Here is a 24,885-nt window from a genome sequence, read left to right as displayed (position 1 = left end):
TTACTACCAGTCTCTGGATACTATTACTACATCTAATACCATTACTACATGTAATACTATTACTACATCTAATACTATTACTACATCTAATACCATTACTACTAGTCTCTTGGTACTATTACTACATCTAATACTATTACTACATCTAATACTATTACTACGTCTAATACCATTACTGCTAGTCTATTGGTACTATTACTACATCTAATACTGTTACTACATCTAATACAATTACTTCTAGTCTCTGGGTACTATTACTACATCTAATACTATTACTACATCTAATGCCATTACTACCAGTGTATGGGTACTATTACTACATCTAATACCATTACTACTAGTCTCTTGGTACTATTACTACATGTAATACTATTACTACATCTAATACTATTACTACATCTAATACTGCTACTACATCTAATACTGCTACTACATCTAATACTGCTACTACATCTAATACTGCTACTACATCTAGTACAGTTACTACATCTAGTAACATTACTACCTCTAATACTATTACTACATATAATACTATTACTACATCTAGTACAGTTTCTACATCTAGTACAGTTTCTACATCTAGTACAGTTTCTACATCTAGTACAGTTACTACATCTAGTACTATTACTACATCTAATACTATTACTACATCTAATACTATTACTACATCTAATACTGTTACTACTAGTCTCTGGGTAGTATTACTACATCTAATACTATTACTACATCTAATACTATTACTTCATCTAATACTATTACTACATCTAATACTGTTACTGCTAGTCTCTGGGTACTATTACTACATCTAATACTATTACTACATCTAATACTGTTACTACTAGTCTCTGGGTACTATTACTACATCTAATACTATTACTACATCTAATACTGTTACTACATCTAATAATGTTACTACATCTAATACTGCTACTACATCTAATACTGCTACTACATCTAGTACTGCTACTACATCTAGTACAGCTACTACATCTAGTACAGTTTCTACATCTAGTACAGTTTCTACATCTAATACTATTACTACATCTAATACTATTACTACATCTAATACTGTTACTACTAGTCTCTGGGTACTATTACTACATCTAATACTATTACTACATCTAATACCATTACTACCAGTCTCTGGATACTATTACTACATCTAATACCATTACTACTAGTCTCTTGGTACTATTACTACATCTAATCATGTTACTACATCTAATACTGTTACTACATCTAATACTGTTACTACATCTAATACTGTTACTACATCTAATACTGCTACTACATCTAATACTGCTACTACATCTAATGCTGCTACTACATCTAATACTGCTACTACATCTAGTACTGCTACTACATCTAGTACAGTTTCTACATCTAGTACAGTTTCTACATCTAGTACAGTTTCCACATATAGTACAGTTTCCACATATAGTACAGTTACTACATCTAGTACTGTTACTACATCTAATACTATTACTACATCTTATACTATTACTACATCTAATACTATTACTACATCTAATACTGTTACTACTAGTCTCTGGGTACTATTACTACATCTAATACTATTACTACATCTAATACTATTACTACATCTCATACAGTTTCTAAATCTAGTACTGTTACTACATCTAGTACTGTTACTACATCTAATACTGTTACTACACCTAATAATATTACTACATCTAATACTATTACTACATCTAATACTATTACTACATCTAATACAGTTTCTAAATCTAATACAGTTTCTAAATCTAGTACTGTTACATCTAGTACTGTTACTACATCTAGTACTGTTACTACATCTAATACTGTTACTACATCTAATACTATTACTACATCTAATACCATTACTACATGTAATACTATTACTACATCTAATACTATTACTACATATAATACCATTACTACTAGTCTCTTGGTACTATTACTACATCTAATACTATTACTACATCTAATACTATTACTACGTCTAATACCATTACTGCTAGTCTATTGGTACTATTACTACATCTAATACTGTTACTACATCTAATACTATTACTACATCTAATACTATTACTACATCTAATACTATTACTTCTAGTCTCTGGGTACTATTACTACATCTAATACTATTACTACATCTAATGCCATTACTACCAGTGTATGGGTACTATTACTACATCTAATACCATTACTACTAGTCTATTGGTACTATTACTACATGTAATACTATTACTACATCTAATACTATTACTACATCTAATACTGCTACTACATCTAATAGTGCTACTACATCTAATAGTGCTACTACATCTAATACTGCTACTACATCTAATACTGCTACTACATCTAGTACAGTTACTACATCTAGTAACATTACTACCTCTAATACTATTACTACATCTAGTACATTTTCTACATCTAGTACAGTTTCTACATCTAGTACAGTTTCTACATCTAGTACAGTTACTACATCTAGTACTATTACTACATCTAGTACTATTACTACATCTAATACTATTACTACATCTAATACTGTTACTACTAGTCTCTGGGTAGTATTACTACATCTAATACTATTACTACATCTAATACTATTACTTCATCTAATACTATTACTACATCTAATACTGTTACTACTAGTCTCTGGGTACTATTACTACATCTAATACTATTACTACATCTAATACTGTTACTACTAGTCTCTGGGTACTATTACTACATCTAATACTATTACTACATCTAATACTGTTACTACATCTAATAATGTTACTACATCTAATACTGCTACTACATCTAATACTGCTACTACATCTAGTACTGCTACTACATCTAGTACAGTTTCTACATCTAGTACAGTTTCTACATCTAGTACAGTTTCTACATCTAGTACAGTTTCTACATCTAATACTATTACTACATCTAATACTATTACTACATCTAATACTGTTACTACTAGTCTCTGGGTACTATTACTACATCTAATACTATTACTACATCTAATACCATTACTACCAGTCTCTGGATACTATTACTACATCTAATACCATTACTACATCTAATACTATTACTACATGTAATACCATTACTACTAGTCTCTTGGTACTATTACTACATCTAATACTATTACTACATCTAATACAATTCCTTCTAGTCTCTGGGTACTATTACTACATCTAATACTATTACTACATCTAATACCATTACTACCAGTGTCTGGGTACTATTAATACATCTAATACCATTACTACATCTAATAATGTTACTACATCTAATACTGCTACTACATCTAATACTGCTACTACATCTAATACTGCTACTACATCTAATACTGCTACTACATCTAGTACAGTTACTACATCTAGTAACATTACTACATCTAATACTATTACTACATCTAATACTGTTACTACATCTAATACTGTTACTACATCTAATACTGTTACTACATCTAATACTGTTACTACATCTAATACTGTTACTACATCTAGTACAGTTTCTACATCTAGTACAGTTTCTACATCTAGTACAGTTTCTACATATAGTACAGTTACTACATCTAGTACTGTTACTACATCTAGTAACATTACTACATCTAATACTATTACTACATCTAATACGGTTACTACATCTAATACTGTTACTACATCTAATACTGTTACTACATCTAATACTATTACTACATCTTATACTATTACTACATCTAATACTATTACTACATCTAATACTGTTACTACTAGTCTCTGGGTACTATTACTACATCTAATACTATTACTACATCTAATGCTGTTACTACTAGTCTCTGGGTACTATTACTACATCTAATACTATTACTACATCTCATACAGTTTCTAAATCTAGTACTGTTACTACATCTAGTACTGTTACTACATCTAGTACAGTTTCTACATCTAGTACAGTTTCTACATCAAGTACAGTTTCTACATCTAGTACAGTTTCTACATATAGTACAGTTACTACATCTAGTACTGTTACTACATCTAGTAACATTACTACATCTAATACTATTACTACATCTAATACGGTTACTACATCTAATACTGTTACTACATCTAATACTGTTACTACATCTAATACTATTACTACATCTTATACTATTACTACATCTAATACTATTACTACATCTAATACTGTTACTACTAGTCTCTGGGTACTATTACTACATCTAATACTATTACTACATCTAATCCTGTTACTACTAGTCTCTGGGTACTATTACTACATCTAATACTATTACTACATCTCATACTATTACTAAATCTAGTACTGTTACTACATCTAATACTGTTACTACATCTAATACTGTTACTACATCTAATACTGTTACTACATCTAATACTGTTACTACATCTAGTACAGTTTCTACATCTAATACAGTTTCTACATCTAGTACAGTTTCTACATCTAGTACAGTTTCTACATCTAGTACAGTTTCTACATCTAGTACAGTTACTACATCTAGTACTATTACTACATCTAATACTATTACTACATCTAATACTGTTACTACTAGTCTCTGGGTACTATTACTACATCCAATACTATTACTACATCTAATACTGTTACTACTAGTCTCTGGGTACTATTACTACATCTAATACTATTACTACATCTAATACTATTACTACATCTCATACAGTTTCGAAATCTAGTACTGTTACTACATCTAGTACTGTTACTACATCTAATACTGTTACTACATCTAATACTGTTACTACATCTAGTACTGTTACTACATCTAATACTGTTACTACATCTAATACTGCTACTACATCTAGTACAGTTTCTACATCTAGTACAGTTTCTACATCTAATACTATTACTACATCTAATACTGTTACTACATCTAATAATGTTACTACATCTAATACTGCTACTACATCTAATACTGCTACTACATCTAGTACTGCTACTACATCTAGTACAGTTTCTACATCTAGTACAGTTTCTACATCTAGTACAGTTTCTACATCTAATACTATTACTACATCTAATACTATTACTACATCTAATACTGTTACTACTAGTCTCTCGGTACTATTACTACATCTAATACTATTACTACATCTAATACCATTACTACCAGTCTCTGGATACTATTACTACATCTAATACCATTACTACATCTAATACTATTACTACATATAATACCATTACTACTAGTCTCTTGGTACTATTACTACATCTAATACTATTACTACATCTAATACAATTACTTCTAGTCTCTGGGTACTATTACTACATCTAATACTATTACTACATCTAATACCATTACTACCAGTGTCTGGGTACTATTAATACATCTAATACCATTACTACTAGTCTCTTGGTACTATTACTACATCTAATACTGCTACTACATCTAATACTGCTACTACATCTAATACTGCTACTACATCTAGTACAGTTACTACATCTAGTAACATTACTACATCTAATACTATTACTACATCTAATACGGTTACTACATCTAATACTGTTACTACATCTAATACTGTTACTACATCTAATACTGTTACTACATCTAATACTGTTACTACATCTAATACTGTTACTACATCTAGTACAGTTTCTACATCTAGTACAGTTTCTACATCTAGTACAGTTTCTACATCTAGTACAGTTTCTACATCTAGTACAGTTTCTACATATAGTACAGTTACTACATCTAGTACTGTTACTACATCTAGTAACATTACTACATCTTATACTATTACTACATCTAATACTATTACTACATCTAATACTGTTACTACTAGTCTCTGGGTACTATTACTACATCTAATACTATTACTACATCTAATACTGTTACTACTAGTCTCTGGGTACTATTACTACATCTAATACTATTACTACATCTAATACTGTTACTACATCTTATACTATTACTACATCTAATACTATTACTACATCTAATACTGTTACTACTAGTCTCTGGGTACTATTACTACATCTAATACTATTACTACATCTAATAGTGTTACTACTAGTCTCTGGGTACTATTACTACATCTAATACTATTACTACATCTCATACTATTACTAAATCTAGTACGGTTACTACATCTAATACTGTTACTACATCTAATACTGTTACTACATCTAATACTATTACTACATCTTATACTATTACTACATCTAATACTATTACTACATCTAATACTGTTACTACTAGTCTCTGGGTACTATTACTACATCTAATACTATTACTACATCTAATACTGTTACTACTAGTCTCTGGGTACTATTACTACATCTAATACTATTACTACATCTCATACTATTACTACATCTCATACTATTACTAAATCTAGTACTGTTACTACATCTAATACTGTTACTACATCTAATACTGTTACTACATCTAATACTGTTACTACATCTAATACTGTTACTACATCTAATACTGTTACTACATCTAATACTGTTACTACATCTAGTACAGTTTCTACATCTAGTACAGTTTCTACATCTAGTACAGTTTCTACATCTAGTACAGTTTCTACATCTAGTACAGTTTCTACATCTAGTACAGTTTCTACATCTAGTACAGTTTCTACATCTAGTACAGTTACTACATCTAGTACTGTTACTACATCTAATACTATTACTACATCTAATACTGTTACTACTAGTCTCTGGGTACTATTACTACATCTAATACTGTTACTACTAGTCTCTGGGTACTATTACTACATCTAATACTATTACTACATCTAATACTATTGCTACATCTCATACAGTTTCGAAATCTAGTACTGTTACTACATCTAGTACTGTTACTACATCTAATACTGTTACTACATCTAATACTGTTACTGCATCTAATACTGTTACTACATCTAATAATGTTACTGCATCTAGTACTGTTACTACATCTAATACTGTTACTACATCTAATACTGTTACTACATCTAATACTGCTACTACATCTAGTACAGTTTCTACATCTAGTACAGTTTCTACATCTAATACTATTACTACATCTAATACTATTACTACATCTAATACTGTTACTACTAGTCTCTGGGTACTATTACTACATCTAATACTATTACTACATCTAATACCATTACTACCAGTCTCTGGATACTATTACTACATCTAATACCATTACTACATCTAATACTATTACTACATCTAAAACTATTACTAGTCTCTTGGTACTATTACTACATCTAATACTATTACTACATCTAATACTATTACTACATCTAATACAATTACTTCTAGTCTCTGGGTACTATTACTGCATCTAATACTATTACTACATCTAATACCATTACTACCAGTGTCTGTGTGCTATTACTACATCTAATACCATTACTACCAGTGTCTGTGTGCTATTACTACATCTAATACCATTACTACTAGTCTCTTGGTACTATTACTACATCTAATAATTTTACTACATCTAATACTATTACTACATCTAATACTATTACTACATCTAATACTATTACTACGTCTAATACTGCTACTACGTCTAATACTGCTACTACGTCTAATACTGCTACTACATCTAATACTGCTACTACATCTAATACTGCTACTACATCTAATACTGCTACTACATCTAATACTGCTACTACATCTAGTACTGCTACTACATCTAGTACAGTTACTACATCTAGTAACATTACTACATCTAATACTGTTACTACATCTAATGCTGTTACTACATCTAATGCTGTTACTACATCTAATACTGTTACTACATCTAATACTATTACTACATCTAATACTGTTACTACATATAATACTATTACTACATATAGTACAGTTTCTACATCTAGTACAGTTACTACATCTAATACTATTACTACATCTAATACTGTTACTACATCTAATACTGTTACTACATCTAATACTGTTACTACATCTAGTACTGTTACTACATCTAGTACTGTTACTACATCTAATACTGTTACTACATCTAATACTATTACTACATCTAATACTATTACTACATCTAATACTGTTACTACTAGTCTCTGGGTACTATTACTACATCTAATACTGCTACTACATCTAGTACAGTTTCTACATCTAGTACAGTTACTACATCTAATACTATTACTACATCTAATACCATTACTACCAGTCTCTGGGTACCATTACTACATCTAATACCATTACTACATCTAATACCATTACTACATCTAATACTATTACTACATCTAATACCATTACTACTAGTCTCTTGGTACTATTACTACATCTAATACTATTACTACATCTAATACCATTACTACCAGTGTCTGGGTACTATTACTACATCTAATACTGTTACTACATCTAATACTATTACTACATCTAATACCATTACATACTAGTCTCTGGGTACTATTACTACATCTAATTATGTTACTACTTGTCTCTGGGTACTATAGAATGTATTTCTCTGTTAGCAGTACGCAGTGATTGTAACAATGATGTTACCACTACCTTCCATCTACCCTACATCTAATACTGTTACTACTAGTCTCTGGGTACTATTACTACATCTAATACTATTACTACATCTAATACTGTTACTACTAGTCTCTGGGTACTATTACTACATCTAATACTATTACTACATCTAATACTATTACTACATCTAATAATATTACTACATCTAATACTGTTACTACATCTAATACTGTTACTACATCTAATACTGTTACTACATCTAATACTGTTACTACATCTAATACTGCTACTACATCTAATACTGCTACTACATCTAATACTGCTACTACATCTAATACTGCTACTACATCTAATACTGCTACTACATCTAGTACTGCTACTACATCTAGTACAGTTTCTACATCTAGTACAGTTTCTACATCTAGTACAGTTTCCACATATAGTACAGTTTCCACATATAGTACAGTTACTACATCTAGTACTGTTACTACATCTAATACTATTACTACATCTTATACTATTACTACATCTAATACTATTACTACATCTAATACTGTTACTACTAGTCTCTGGGTACTATTACTACATTTAATACTATTACTACATCTAATACTGTTACTACTAGTCTCTGGGTACTATTACTACATCTAATACTATTACTACATCTAATACTATTACTACATCTCATACAGTTTCTAAATCTAGTACTGTTACTACATCTAGTACTGTTACTACATCTAATACTGTTACTACATCTAATACTATTACTACATCTAATACTGCTACTACATCTAATACTGTTACTACATCTAGTACTGTTACTACATCTAATACTATTACTACATCTAATACTGTTACTACATATAATACTGTTACTACATCTAATACTATTACTACATCTAATACAGTTTCTAAATCTAATACAGTTTCTAAATCTAGTACTGTTACTACATCTAGTACTGTTACTACATCTAGTACTGTTACTACATCTAATACTGTTACTACATCTAATACTATTACTACATCTAATACTGTTACTACTAGTCTCTGGGTACTATTACTACATCTAATACTATTACTACATCTAATACTATTACTACATCTAATACCATTACTACCAGTCTCTGGATACTATTACTACATCTAATACCATTACTACATGTAATACTATTACTACATCTAATACTATTACTACATCTAATACCATTACTACTAGTCTCTTGGTACTATTACTACATCTAATACCATTACTACATCTAATACTATTACTACATATAATACCATTACTACTAGTCTCTTGGTACTATTACTACATCTAATACTATTACTACATCTAATACAATTACTTCTAGTCTCTGGGTACTATTACTACATCTAATACTATTACTACATCTAATACCATTACTACCAGTGTCTGGGTACTATTAATACATCTAATACCATTACTACTAGTCTCTTGGTACTATTACTACATCTAATACTGCTACTACATCTAATACTGCTACTACATCTAATACTGCTACTACATCTAGTACAGTTACTACATCTAGTAACATTACTACATCTAATACTATTACTACATCTAATACGGTTACTACATCTAATACTGTTACTACATCTAATACTGTTACTACATCTAATACTGTTACTACATCTAATACTGTTACTACATCTAATACTGTTACTACATCTAGTACAGTTTCTACATCTAGTACAGTTTCTACATCTAGTACAGTTTCTACATCTAGTACAGTTTCTACATCTAGTACAGTTTCTACATATAGTACAGTTACTACATCTAGTACTGTTACTACATCTAGTAACATTACTACATCTTATACTATTACTACATCTAATACTATTACTACATCTAATACTGTTACTACTAGTCTCTGGGTACTATTACTACATCTAATACTATTACTACATCTAATACTGTTACTACTAGTCTCTGGGTACTATTACTACATCTAATACTATTACTACATCTAACACTGTTACTACATCTTATACTATTACTACATCTAATACTATTACTACATCTAATACTGTTACTACTAGTCTCTGGGTACTATTACTACATCTAATACTATTACTACATCTAATAGTGTTACTACTAGTCTCTGGGTACTATTACTACATCTAATACTATTACTACATCTCATACTATTACTAAATCTAGTACGGTTACTACATCTAATACTGTTACTACATCTAATACTGTTACTACATCTAATACTATTACTACATCTTATACTATTACTACATCTAATACTATTACTACATCTAATACTGTTACTACTAGTCTCTGGGTACTATTACTACATCTAATACTGTTACTACTAGTCTCTGGGTACTATTACTACATCTAATACTATTACTACATCTCATACTATTACTAAATCTAGTACTGTTACTACATCTAATACTGTTACTACATCTAATACTGTTACTACATCTAATACTGTTACTACATCTAATACTGTTACTACATCTAATACTGTTACTACATCTAGTACAGTTTCTACATCTAGTACAGTTTCTACATCTAGTACAGTTTCTACATCTAGTACAGTTTCTACATCTAGTACAGTTTCTACATCTAGTACAGTTTCTACATCTAGTACAGTTACTACATCTAGTACTGTTACTACATCTAATACTATTACTACATCTAATACTGTTACTACTAGTCTCTGGGTACTATTACTACATCTAATACTATTACTACATCTAATACTGTTACTACTAGTCTCTGGGTACTATTACTACATCTAATACTATTACTACATCTAATACTATTGCTACATCTCATACAGTTTCGAAATCTAGTACTGTTACTACATCTAGTACTGTTACTACATCTAATACTGTTACTACATCTAATACTGTTACTGCATCTAATACTGTTACTACATCTAATACTGTTACTGCATCTAGTACTGTTACTACATCTAATACTGTTACTACATCTAATACTGTTACTACATCTAATACTGTTACTACATCTAATACTGCTACTACATCTAGTACAGTTTCTACATCTAGTACTATTACTACATCTAATACTATTACTACATCTAATACTGTTACTACTAGTCTCTGGGTACTATTACTACATCTAATACTATTACTACATCTAATACCATTACTACCAGTCTCTGGATACTATTACTACATCTAATACCATTACTACATCTAATACTATTACTACATCTAAAACTATTACTACTAGTCTCTTGGTACTATTACTACATCTAATACTATTACTACATCTAATACTATTACTACATCTAATACAATTACTTCTAGTCTCTGGGTACTATTACTGCATCTAATACTATTACTACATCTAATACCATTACTACCAGTGTCTGTGTGCTATTACTACATCTAATACCATTACTACCAGTGTCTGTGTGCTATTACTACATCTAATACCATTACTACTAGTCTCTTGGTACTATTACTACATCTAATAATTTTACTACATCTAATACTATTACTACATCTAATACTATTACTACATCTAATACTATTACTACATCTAATACTATTACTACGTCTAATACTGCTACTACGTCTAATACTGCTACTACGTCTAATACTGCTACTACATCTAATACTGCTACTACATCTAATACTGCTACTACATCTAATACTGCTACTACATCTAATACTGCTACTACATCTAGTACTGCTACTACATCTAGTACAGTTACTACATCTAGTAACATTACTACATCTAATACTGTTACTACATCTAATGCTGTTACTACATCTAATGCTGTTACTACATCTAATACTGTTACTACATCTAATACTATTACTACATCTAATACTGTTACTACATATAATACTATTACTACATATAGTACAGTTTCTACATCTAGTACAGTTACTACATCTAATACTATTACTACATCTAATACTGTTACTACATCTAATACTGTTACTACATCTAATACTGTTACTACATCTAATACTGTTACTACATCTAGTACTGTTACTACATCTAATACTGTTACTACATCTAATACTATTACTACATCTAATACTGTTACTACTAGTCTCTGGGTACTATTACTACATCTAATACTGCTACTACATCTAGTACAGTTTCTACATCTAGTACAGTTACTACATCTAATACTATTACTACATCTAATACCATTACTACCAGTCTCTGGGTACCATTACTACATCTAATACCATTACTACATCTAATACCATTACTACATCTAATACTATTACTACATCTAATACCATTACTACTAGTCTCTTGGTACTATTACTACATCTAATACTATTACTACATCTAATACCATTACTACCAGTGTCTGGGTACTATTACTACATCTAATACTGTTACTACATCTAATACTATTACTACATCTAATACCATTACATACTAGTCTCTGGGTACTATTACTACATCTAATTATGTTACTACTTGTCTCTGGGTACTATAGAATGTATTTCTCTGTTAGCAGTACGCAGTGATTGTAACAATGATGTTACCACTACCTTCCATCTGTTAGGCTCACATCATTAGTGTGGTTGGAGAGATCCAGTGCTTTAACCTGTTTGACTACACTAGAAGATTAAGTTAGCCAAACCACTGCTGTTATCTGTAACTCAAGCTATAAACTCCTAAACCATGCAATAAAACCATGATGCACCATAAAACTACGCTGATCGACAAGTGTGGTTTCCTGTACCAGATCGGGTTCTGTGTGTTTCTAACCCCTGTACCACATGACCCCTGACCCTGTTCTCTCTCCTCCCTCTAGCATCACGGCTGTGATCAGTAACAAGTGTGGTTTCCTGTACCACATGACCCCTGACCCTGTTCTCTCTCCTCCCTCTAGCATCACGGCTGTGCTCAGTAACAAGTGTGGTTTCCTCTACCACCTGACCCCTGACCCTGTTCTCTCTCCTCCCTCTAGCATCACGGCTGTGCTCAGTAACAAGTGTGGTTTCCTCTACCACCTGACCCCTGACCCTGTTCTCTCTCCTCCCTCTAGCATCACGGCTGTGCTCAGTAACAAGTGTGGTTTCCAGCTGCAGTACCAGATGGGGTTTTGTGTGTGGCTGCTGGCCTTCAACTCTCAGCTCTGTGAGCAGCTACGCCGTTACAACGTGGTGCCAGCCCTGTCTGACATCCTGCAGGAGTCTGTCAAGGAGAAGGTCACGCGCATCATCCTGGCTGCCTTCAGGGTACGTACTGCTAGTTAGTTACGGTAGGTAGGTACAGTGGGGCAAAAAAGTATTTAGTCAGCCACCAATTGTGCAAGTTCTCCCACTTAAAAAGATGAGAGGCCTGTAATTTTCATCATAGGTACACTTCAACTATGACAGACAAAATGAGAATAAAAAATCCAGAAAATCACATTGTAGGATTTTTAATCAATTTATTTGCAAATTATGGTGGAAAATAAGTATTTAAAAATCCCAGAACCACACGGGGGGACCTAGTGAATGACCTGCAGAGAGCTGGGACCAAAGTAACAAAGCCTACCATCAGTAACACACTACGCCGCCAGGGACTCAAATCCTGCCGTGCCAGACGTGTCCCCATGCTTAAGCCAGTACATGTCCAGGCCCGTCTGAAGTTTGCTAGAGAGCATTTGGATGATCCAGAAGAAGATTGGGAGAATGTCATATGGTCAGATGAAACCAAAATATAACTTTTCGGTAAAAACTCAACTCGTCGTGTTTGGAGGACAAAGAATGCTGAGTTGCATCCAAAGAGCACCATACCTACTGTGAAGCTTGGGAGTGGAAACATCATGCTTTGGGGCTGTTTTTCTGCAAAGGGACCAGGACGACTGATCCGTGTAAAAGAAAGAATTAATGGGGCCATGTATTGTGAGATTTTGAGTGAAAACCTCCTTCCATCAGCAAGGGCATTGAAGACGTCTTTCAGCATGACAATGATCCCAAACACACCGCCCGGGCAACAAAGGAGTGGCTTCGTAAGAAGCATTTCAAGGTCCTGGAGTGGCCTAGCCAGTCTCCAGATCTCAACCCCATAGAAAATCTTTGGAGGGAGTTGAAAGTCTGTGTTGCCCAGCAACAGCCCCAAAACATCACTGCTCTAGAGGAGATCTGCATGGAGGAATGGGCCAAAATACCAGCAACAGTGTGTGAAAACCTTGTGAAGACTTACAGAAAACGTTTGACCTCTGTCATTGCCAACAAAGGGTATATAACAAAGTATTGAGATAAACTTTTGTTCTTGACCAAATACTTATTTTCCACCATAATTTGCAAATAAATTCATTAAAAATCCTACAATGTGATTTTCAGGATTTTTTTTCTCATTTTGTCTGTCATAGTTGAAGTGTACCTATGATGAAAATTACAGGCCTCTCATCTTTTTAAGTGGGAGAACTTGCACAATTGGTGGCTGACTAAATACTTTTTGCCCCACTGTAGTTGGTTACAGTAGCTAGTTGTCTACTTATCCCTGTCTGACATCCTGCAGGACTCTGTCAGATAATGAATTCATCATCCATGGCCCCAAAACAAACAGTCTTGTACAGTTTACCACACAATTCAGTCCCATTCATAATCCTGTTTAGTGGCTCCAGTATCAGCACCCTGTTGGTGGCTCCAGTATCAGCACCCTGTTGGTGGCTCCAGTATCAGCACCCTGTTTAGTGGCTCCAGTATCAGCACCCTGTTGGTGGCTCCAGTATCAGCACCCTGTTGGTGGCTCCAGTATCAGCACCCTGTTGGTGGCTCCAGTATCAGCACCCTGTTGGTGGCTCCAGTATCAGCACCCTGTTGGTGGCTCCAGTATCAGCACCCTGTTGGTGGCTCCAGTATCAACTACCTGTTGGTGGCTCCAGTATCAACACCCTGTTGTAGCTTGGTGAGGAGTATGCCCTGGCCATGATACATATTAATATTCTTTTTCTAGAACCTGTTGGAGAAGTCAGCGGATAGGGAGACCCGTCAGGAGTATGCCCTGGCCATGATACAGTGTAAGGTTCTGAAGCAGCTGGAGAATCTGGATCAGCAGAAGTATGATGATGAGGACATCACTGAAGACCTCAAGTTCCTGCTGGAGAGTCTAGGGGAGAGCGTTCAGGACCTCAGGTTTGTGACTTCTAACCCAGTCGACACCCAGAAAGACTGATACGGTCAACATCGCTCTATATTAAGGGTGTGTTCGTACATTCAATCTGGAGTGCCGGAGTGCTCTGGGCGTTCGTAAATTTGGAAAATAGGGTTGATTCGAGCGTTCTGACCTCACAACGGCAGTCAAGCACCCAAGCTAACTGGCTGACGTTGGCTAGTTTGCTAGCTACTTCCAGACACAAATGAGAGAATACCTCACTCTGATAATTTTACTCTCCCTCTTTTTCTCTCTCTCTCGGTCTCCCTCTTTTTCTCTCTCTCTCGGTCTCCCTCTTTTTCTCTCTCTCTCGGTCTCCCTCTTTCTCTCTCGGTCTCCCTCTTTCTCTCTCTCTCTCTCTCTCTCTCTCTCGGTCTCCCTCTTTTTCTCTCTTTCTCGGTCTCCCTCTTTTTCTCTCTCTCTCGGTCTCCCTCTTTTTTTCTCTCTCTCTCTCGGTCTTCCTCTTTTTTTCTCTCTCTCTCTCGGTCTCCCTCTTTTTTTTTTCTCTCTCTCTCTCGGTCTCCCTCTTTTTTTTTCTCTCTCTCTCTCGGTCTCCCTCTTTTTTTTTCTCTCTCTCTCGGTCTCCCTCTTTTTTTCTCTCTCTCTCTCTCGGTCTCCCTCTTTTTTTCTCTCTCTCTCTCGGTCTCCCTCTTTTTTTTCTCTCTCTCTCGGTCTCCCTCTTTTTTTTTTCTCTCTCTCTCGGTCTCCCTCTTTTTTTCTCTCTCTCTCTCTCGGTCTCCCTCTTTTTTTCTCTCTCTCTCTCTCGGTCTCCCTCTTTTTTTCTCTCTCTCTCTCGGTCTCCCTCTTTTTTTTCTCTCTCTCTCTCGGTCTCCCTCTTTTTTTTCTCTCTCTCTCTCGGTCTCTTTTTTTTTCTCTCTCTCTCTCGGTCTCCCTCTTTTTTTCTCTCTCTCTCTCTCTCGGTCTCCCTCTTTGTTTTTCTCTCTCTCTCTCGGTCTCCCTCTTTGTTTTTCTCTCTCTCTCTCGGTCTCCCTCTTTTTTTTTCCTCTCTCTCTCTCGGTCTCCCTCTTTTTTTCTCTCTCTCTCTCGGTCTCCCTCTTTTTTTCTCTCTCTCTCTCGGTCTCCCTCTTTTTTTCTCTCTCTCTCGGTCTCCCTCTTTTTTTCTCTCGGTCTCCCTCTTTTTTTCTCTCTCTCTCTCTCGGTCTCCCTCTTTTTTTCCTCTCTCTCTCTCGGTCTCCCTCTTTTTTTCCTCTCTCTCTCTCGGTCTCCCTCTTTTTCTCTCTCTCTCTCGGTCTCCCTCTTTTTCTCTCTCTCTCTCTCGGTCTCCCTCTTTTTCTCTCTCTCTCTCGCTCTCTCTCTCTGTCTTTCTCTCTCTCTCTCGGTCTCCCTCTTTTTTTCTCTCTCTCTCTCGGTCTCCCTCTTTTTTTCTCTCTCTCTCTCGGTCTCCCTCTTTTTTTCTCTCTCTCTCTCGGTCTCCCTCTTTTTTTCTCTCTCTCTCTCGGTCTCCCTCTTTTTTTCTCTCTCTCGGTCTCCCTCTTTTTTTTCTCTCTCTCGGTCTCCCTCTTTTTTTCTCTTTCTCGGTCTCCCTCTTTTTCTCTCTCTCTCTCGGTCTCCCTCTTTTTCTCTCTCTCTCTCGGTCTCCCTCTTTTTCTCTCTCTCTCTCGGTCTCCCTCTTTTTCTCTCTCTCTCTCGGTCTCCCTCTTTCTCTCCCTCTCCCTCTGTGTGCCGCCTCCTGTGTCTCCCTCTCAGTTCGTTTGATGAGTACAGTTCGGAGCTGAAGTCCGGTCGCCTGGAGTGGAGCCCGGTCCACAAGTCAGAGAAGTTCTGGCGTGAGAATGCAGTCCGCCTCAACGAGAAGAACTACGAACTCCTCAAGTAAGACTCACTAGGTTTGGGCGGGATACAAATGTTCATATCATCATACCAGCCTTCTCTAACCCCTGGATTTTTGATATTACCGGCTTAGTACACAAGGCGGCGCCAAAAAAAAAACACTTAGGCGTTTATTACCGGAATGCTAACAAAATTAGCACAAGTAATAGCGAATTTCCATGGAGGCTGCTAGCTAAATATGCTAATAAGCGCAAACGAAAATAAACTAATTGCAAAGACAGGCTATCCAGCTCATAAAGTTATACATAAGTGGGAGCTACCGAATGTTATTTTAGGTGAATTTTGAAATTTACAAACAAATGTGAACGAGAGACATTGTGCAAATGAACAACGTTTGACTTCACCTTATTAATTCAGCCACTTACTGAGCTAAGTAGCAAGTTAAACTTAGGGGTTGTGTTAACGCAGAACTACACATACTTTGTGCCCCTACAGATTTGTGTGGTGCATGATGCCCCTGATTAGTGGATATGTGTTGTTTTAAGGTTTTAGATGGATTTCTAACAACCATATAGGCTAAAAAATGTCAAAATGGAGGGCCCCTCAAGGGTGTGTACTCAAGACCCTCCTGTACTCCCTGTTAACCCAAGACTGTATTGCCAAACACGACTCCAACACCATCATTTAGTTTGCTGATGACACAACAGTGGTAGGCCTGATCACCGACATCGAAGAGACAGCCTATAGGGAGGAGGTCAGAGAACTGGCAGTGTGATGCCAGGAAAACAACCTGTCCCTCAACGTGAGAAAGATGGAGGTGATTGTGGACTACAGGAAAAGGCGGGCCAAACCGGCCCCCATTAACATCGACGGGGCTGCAGTGGAGCGGGTCGAGAGTTTCAAGTTCCTTGGTGTCCACATCACCAACGATCTATCATGGTCCAAACATACCAAGACAGTTGTGAAGATAAAACGACAAAACCTTTTCCCCCTCAGGAGACTGAAAAAATGTGGCATAGATCCTCAAAAAGTTCTACAGCTGCACCATCGAGAGCATCCTGACCGGTTGCATCACCGCCTGGTATGGCAACTGCTCAGCAGTTCCCCATTAGTTCATGCAGCTACTCTTCCTGGAGTCCAGCAAAATTAAGGCAGTTTATACAATTTTAAAAACATTACAATACATTCAGACTGTGTGCCCTCAGGCCCCTACTCCACCACTACCACATATCTACAGTACAAAATCCATGTGTATGTGTGTCTGTGCCTTAGTTTGAGCTGCTCCACAGTCCCCGCTGTTCCATAAGGTGTTATTATCTGTTTTTTAAATCCAATTTTACTGTTTACATCAGATACTTGATGTGGAATAGAGTCCCATGTAGTCATGAATCTATGCAGTGCTGTGTGCCTCCCAGTCTGTTCTGGACTTGGGGACTGTGAAGAGACCTCTGGTGGCTTGTCTTGTGGGGTGGGTATGAGTATCCGAGCTGTGTGCCAGACAGCTCGGTGCATTCAACATGTCAATACCGCTCATAAATACAATTAGTGATGAAGTCAAGCTCTCTTCCACTTTGAGCCAGGAGAGATTGACATGCATATTATTAATATTAGCTCTCTGTGTACATCCAAAGGCCAGCCGTACTGCCCTGTTCTGAACCAATTACAATTTTCCTAAGTCCTTTTTTGTGGCACCTGACCACACTACTGAACAGTTATCAAGGTGCGACAAAACTAGGGCCTGTAGGACCTGCCTTGTTGACAGTGCTGTTGAGAAGGTTGAGCAGCACTTTATTATGGACAGACTTCTCCCCCATCTTAGCTACTGTTGTATCAATATGTTTTGACCATGACAGTTTACAATCCAGGGTTGTTGTTGAATTTTTTACAAGATTTAGTTGAGGTTTAGGGTTTAGTGAGTGTTTTGTTCCAAATGCAATGTTTTTAGTTTTAGAAATATTTAGGACTAACTTATTCCTTTCCACCCACTCTGAAGCTAACTGCATCTCTTTCTGAAGTGTTGCAGTCATTTCAGTCACTGTAGTAGCTAACATGTATAGTGTTGAGTCGTCCACATACATAGACACTGGCAATTCATTAGTAAAGATTGAAAAAAGTAATGTGCCTAGACAGCTGCCCTGGGGAATTCCTGATTCTACCTGGATTGTGTTGGAGAGGCTTCCATTAAAGAACACCCTCTGTGTTCTGTTAGACAGGTAACTCTTTATCCACAATATAGCAGGGGGTGTAAAGCCAGAACACACAAGTTTTGCCAGCAGCAAAAGCCGCACTGAAGTCTAACAAAACAGCCCCCCCAATCTTTTTGTCATCAATTTCTCTCAGCCAATCATCAGTCATTTGTGTAAGTGCTTTGCTTGTTGAATGTCCTTCTCTATAAGCGTGCTGAAAGTCTGTTGTCAATTTGTTTACTGTAAAATAACATTGTATCTGGTCAAACACAATTCCCTCCCCTCTCCATTTGTTTTGTACACTACTGCTACTCATTGTTTATTATCCATGCATAGTCACTTCACCCCCACCTACATGTACAAATTACCTCAACTAACCTGTACCCCCTCACACTGACTTGGTACCGGTACCCCCTGTATATAACCTCCACACTGACTCAGTACCGGTTACCCCTGTATATAGCCTCCACATTGACTCTGTACCGGTACCCCCTGTATATAGCCTCCACATTGACTCTGTACCGGTACCCCCTGTATATAGCCTCCACATTGACTCTGTACCGGTACCCCCTGTATATAGCCTCCACATTGACTCTGTACCGGTACCCCCTGTATATAGCCTCCACATTGACTCTGTACCGGTACCCCCTATATATAGCCTCCACATTGACTCTGTACCGGTAAATCAAATCAAATCAAATCAAATCAAATTTTATTTGTCACATACACATGGTTAGCAGATGTTAGTGCGAGTGTAGCGAAATGCTTGTGCTTCTAGTTCCGACAATGCAGTAATAACAAGTAATCTAACTAACAATTCCAAAACTACTGTCTTGTACACAGTGTAAGGGGATAAAGAATATGTACATAAGGATATATGAATGAGTGATGGTACAGAGCAGCATAGGCAAGATACAGTAGATGGTATCGAGTACAGTATGTACAAATGAGATGAGTATGTAAACAAAGTGGCATAGTATAGTATAAAGTGGCTAGTGATACATGTATTACATAAGGATACCGTCGATGATATAGAGTACAGTATATACGTATGCATATGAGATGAATAATGTAGGGTATGTAACATTTATATAAGGTAGCATTGTTTAAAGTGGCTAGTGATATATTTACGTCATTTCCCATCAATTCCCATTATTAAAGTGGCTGGAGTTGAGTCAGTGTCAGTGTTAGTGGTGGCTGTTTAACAGTCTGATGGCCTTGAGATAGAAGCTGTTTTTCAGTCTCTCGGTCCCAGCTTTGATGCACCTGTACTGACCTCGCCTTCTGGATGATAGCGGGGTGAACAGGCAGTGGCTCGGGTGGTTGATGTCCTTGATGATCTTTATGGCCTTCCCCCTACAGGGCCTTCCCCCTACAGGGTACCCCCTGTATATAGCCTCCACATTGACTCTGTACCGGTACCCCATGTATATAGCCTCCACATTGACTCTGTACCGGTACCCCCTGTATATAGCCTCCCCATTGACTCTGTACCGGTACCCCCTGTATATAGCCTCCACATTGACTCTGTACCGGTACCCCATGTATATAGCCTCCACATTGACTCTGTACCGGTACCCCCTGTATATAGCCTCCACATTGACTCTGTACCGGTACCCCCTGTATATAGCCTCCACATTGACTCTGTACCGGTACCCCCTGTATATAGCCTCCACATTGACACTGTACCAGTACCCCCTGTATATAGCCTCAACATTTATTCTGTACCGGTACCCCCTGTATATAGCCTCTTTGGAGGGAGTTGAAAGTCCGTGTTGCCCAGCAACAGCCCCAAAACATCACTGCTCTAGAGGAGATCTACATGGAGGAATGGGCCAAAATACCAGCAACAGTGTGTGAAAACCTTGTGAAGACATACAGAAAACGTTTGACCTCTGTCATTACCAACAAAGGGTATTTAACAAAGTATTGAGATAAACTTTTGTTATTGACCAAATACTTTTTTTTCCATCATAATTTGCGAATCAATTTCACATCCTACAATGTGATTTTCTGGATTTTTTTTTCTCATTTTGTCTGTCATAGTTGAAGTGTACCTATGATGAAAATTACAGGCCTCATCTTTTTAAGTGGGAGAACTTGCACAATTGGTGGCTGACTAAATACTTTTTTGCCCCACTGTATCTGATGTTAGCGTTAGTTATATGTTCTCCTTCCTCAGGATCCTTACTCCGCTGTTGGAGGTATCTGATGTTAGGGTTAGTTATGTGTTATATGTTCTCCCTCCTCAGGATCCTTACTCTGCTGTTGGAGGTATCTGATGTTAGCGTTAGTTATATGTTCTCCCTACTCAGGATCCTTACTCCGCTGTTGGAGGTATCTGATGTTAGGGTTAGTTATGTGTTATATGTTCTCCCTCCTCAGGATCCTTACTCGGCTGTTGGAGGTATCTGATGTTAGGGTTAGTTATGTGTTATATGTTCTCCCTCCTCAGGATCCTTACTCCGCTGTTGGAGGTATCTGATGTTAGGGTTAGTTATGTGTTATATGTTCTCCCTCCTCAGGATCCTTACTCGGCTGTTGGAGGTATCTGATGTTAGGGTTAGTTATGTGTTATATGTTCTCCCTCCTCAGGATCCTTACTCTGCTGTTGGAGGTATCTGATGTTAGCGTTAGTTATATGTTCTCCCTACTCAGGATCCTTACTCCGCTGTTGGAGGTATCTGATGTTAGGGTTAGTTATGTGTTATATGTTCTCCCTCCTCAGGATCCTTACTCCGCTGTTGGAGGTATCTGATGTTAGGGTTAGTTATGTGTTATATGTTCTCCCTCCTCAGGATCCTTACTCGGCTGTTGGAGGTATCTGATGACCCTCAGGTTATTGCTGTAGCTGCTCATGATGTTGGAGAATACGTCAGACACTACCCTCGGGGGAAACGGTAAGGACACACAGAGTGTTATTATTGGATCATACCATATTCTATTGTAGTGTTTACCAACTCCAGTCCTCCATTAGCCCCGGACAAGCACACCCGATTCAACTTGCCAACTAATCATAAAGCCCTCAATGAGTTGAGTCGGGTGTGTTTGCCCAGAGCTACAACAAAACTGTGTGCTGTTGGGGACACTACCCATCTACCTACCAATAATAACATGCTGTTGGGGACACTACCCCTCTACCTACCAATAATAACATGCTGTTGGGGACACTACCCCTCTACCTACCAATAATAACATGCTGTTGGGGACACTACCCCTCTACCTACCAATAATAACATGCTGTTGGGGACACTACCCATCTACCTACCAATAATAACATGCTGTTGGGGACACTACCCCTCTACCTACCAATAATAACATGCTGTTGGGGACACTACCCCTCTACCTACCAATAATAACATGCTGTTGGGGACACTACCCCTCTACCTACCAATAATAACATGCTGTTGGGGACACTACCCCTCTACCTACCAATAATAACATGCTGTTGGGGACACTACCCCTCTACCTACCAATAATAACATGCTGTTGGGGACACTACCCCTCTACCTACCAATAATAACATGCTGTTGGGGACACTACCCATCTACCTACCAATAATAACATGCTGTTGGGGACACTACCCCTCTACCTACCAATAATAACATGCTGTTGGGGACACTACCCCTCTACCTACCAATAATAACATGCTGTTGGGGACACTACCCCTCTACCTACCAATAATAACATGCTGTTGGGGACACTACCCCTCTACCTACCAATAATAACATGCTGTTGGGGACACTACCCCTCTACCTACCAATAATAACATGCTGTTGGGGACACTACCCCTCTACCTACCAATAATAACATGCTGTTGGGGACACTACCCCTCTACCTACCAATAATAACATGCTGTTGGGGACACTACCCCTCTACCTACCAATAATAACATGCTGTTGGGGACACTACCCCTCTACCTACCAATAATAACATGCTGTTGGGGACACTACCCCTCTACCTACCAATAATAACATGCTGTTGGGGACACTACCCCTCTACCTACCAATAATAACATGCTGTTGGGGACACTACCCCTCTACCTACCAATAATAACATGCTGTTGGGGACACTACCCCTCTACCTACCAATAATAACATGCTGTTGGGGACACTACCCCTCTACCTACCAATAATAACATGCTGTTGGGGACACTACCCCTCTACCTACCAATAATAACATGCTGTTGGGGACACTACCCCTCTACCTACCAATAATAACATGCTGTTGGGGACACTACCCCTCTACCTACCAATAATAACATGCTGTTGGGGACACTACCCCTCTACCTACCAATAATAACATGCTGTTGGGGGGACTGGAGTTGGGTATAATAAAAACATTTTTTTAACTCCCTGGCGTCCTCCCTCCACTACCTCCTGTCCTCCACCTCCTCCCTCCACTACCTCCCTGGCCTCCACTACCTCCATGGCCTCCTCCCTCCACTACCTCCCTGGCCTCCTCCCTCTACTACCTTCCTGGCCTCCTCCCTCCACTACCTCTCTACCTCCACCACCTCTCTAACTCCACCTCCTCCTTCCACTACCTCCCTGGCCTTCTCCCTCCACCACCTTCCTGGCATCCTCCCTCCACCACCTTCCTGGCCTCCTCCACCTCCTCCCTCCACCACCTTCCTGGCCTCCTCCACCTCCTACCTCCCTGTCCTCCTCCCTCCACTACCTCCCTGGCCTCCTCCCTCCACTACCTCCCTGTCCTCCTCCCTCCACTACCTCCCTGGCCTCCTCCCTCCACTACCTCCCTGGCCTCCTCCCTCCACTACCTCCCTGGCCTCCTCCCTCCACTACCTACCTGGCCTCGTCCCTCTACTACCTCACTCCACTACCTACCTGGCCTCGTCCCTCTACTACCTCCCTCCACTACCTCTTTCGCCTCGTCCCTCTACTACCTCCCTCCACTACCTCCCTGGCCTCCTCCCTCCACTACCTCCCTGGCCTCGTCCCTCTACTACCTCCCTCCACTACCTCCCTGTCCTCCTCCCTCCACTACCTCCCTCCACTACCTCCCTGGTCTCCTCCATCCACTACCTCCCTGACCTCCTCCCTCCACTACCTCCCTGACCTCCTCCATCCACTACCTCCCTGACCTCCTCCCTCCACCACCTCCCTGACCTCCTCCCTCCACCACCTTCCTGGCCTCCTCCCTCCACTACCTCTCTACCTCCCTGGTCTCTTCCCTCCACTACCTCGCTGGCCTCGTCCCTCCACTACCTCTCTACATCCCTGGCCTCCTCCCTCCACTACCTCCCTGGCCTCCTCCCTCCACTACCTCCCTGGCCTCCTCCCTCCACTACCTCCCTGGCCTCCTCCCTCCACTACCTCCCTGGCCTCC

General features: G+C 37.9%; 1 protein-coding gene across 3 annotated transcripts in view; it reads left to right on the top strand.

The window, feature by feature from the left end:
- Window positions 1-24,885, top strand: part of LOC110531054 (V-type proton ATPase subunit H) — a 103,921-nt gene that overhangs the window by 61,533 nt on the left and 17,503 nt on the right. For 2 of the 3 annotated variants that reach the window (XM_036986797.1, XM_036986796.1), the window contains 4 exons: window positions 13,461-13,653; window positions 15,362-15,540; window positions 17,267-17,392; window positions 22,335-22,436. In XM_036986797.1, coding sequence (XP_036842692.1) covers window positions 13,461-13,653; window positions 15,362-15,540; window positions 17,267-17,392; window positions 22,335-22,436 — 600 coding nt within the window. Of the gene's footprint in view, window positions 1-13,460; window positions 13,654-15,361; window positions 15,541-17,266; window positions 17,393-21,921; window positions 22,037-22,334; window positions 22,437-24,885 lie in introns of those variants that run through there. The other variant, XM_036986798.1, reaches the window with a different exon arrangement.

The sequence above is a fragment of the Oncorhynchus mykiss genome, chromosome 8 (assembly GCF_013265735.2).
Source record: "Oncorhynchus mykiss isolate Arlee chromosome 8, USDA_OmykA_1.1, whole genome shotgun sequence".
In the NCBI taxonomy this organism is placed as follows: Eukaryota; Metazoa; Chordata; class Actinopteri; order Salmoniformes; family Salmonidae; genus Oncorhynchus; species Oncorhynchus mykiss.
The sequence above is the reverse complement of the archived record's forward strand: the minus strand, read 5'-3'. Positions and strand labels throughout refer to the sequence as shown.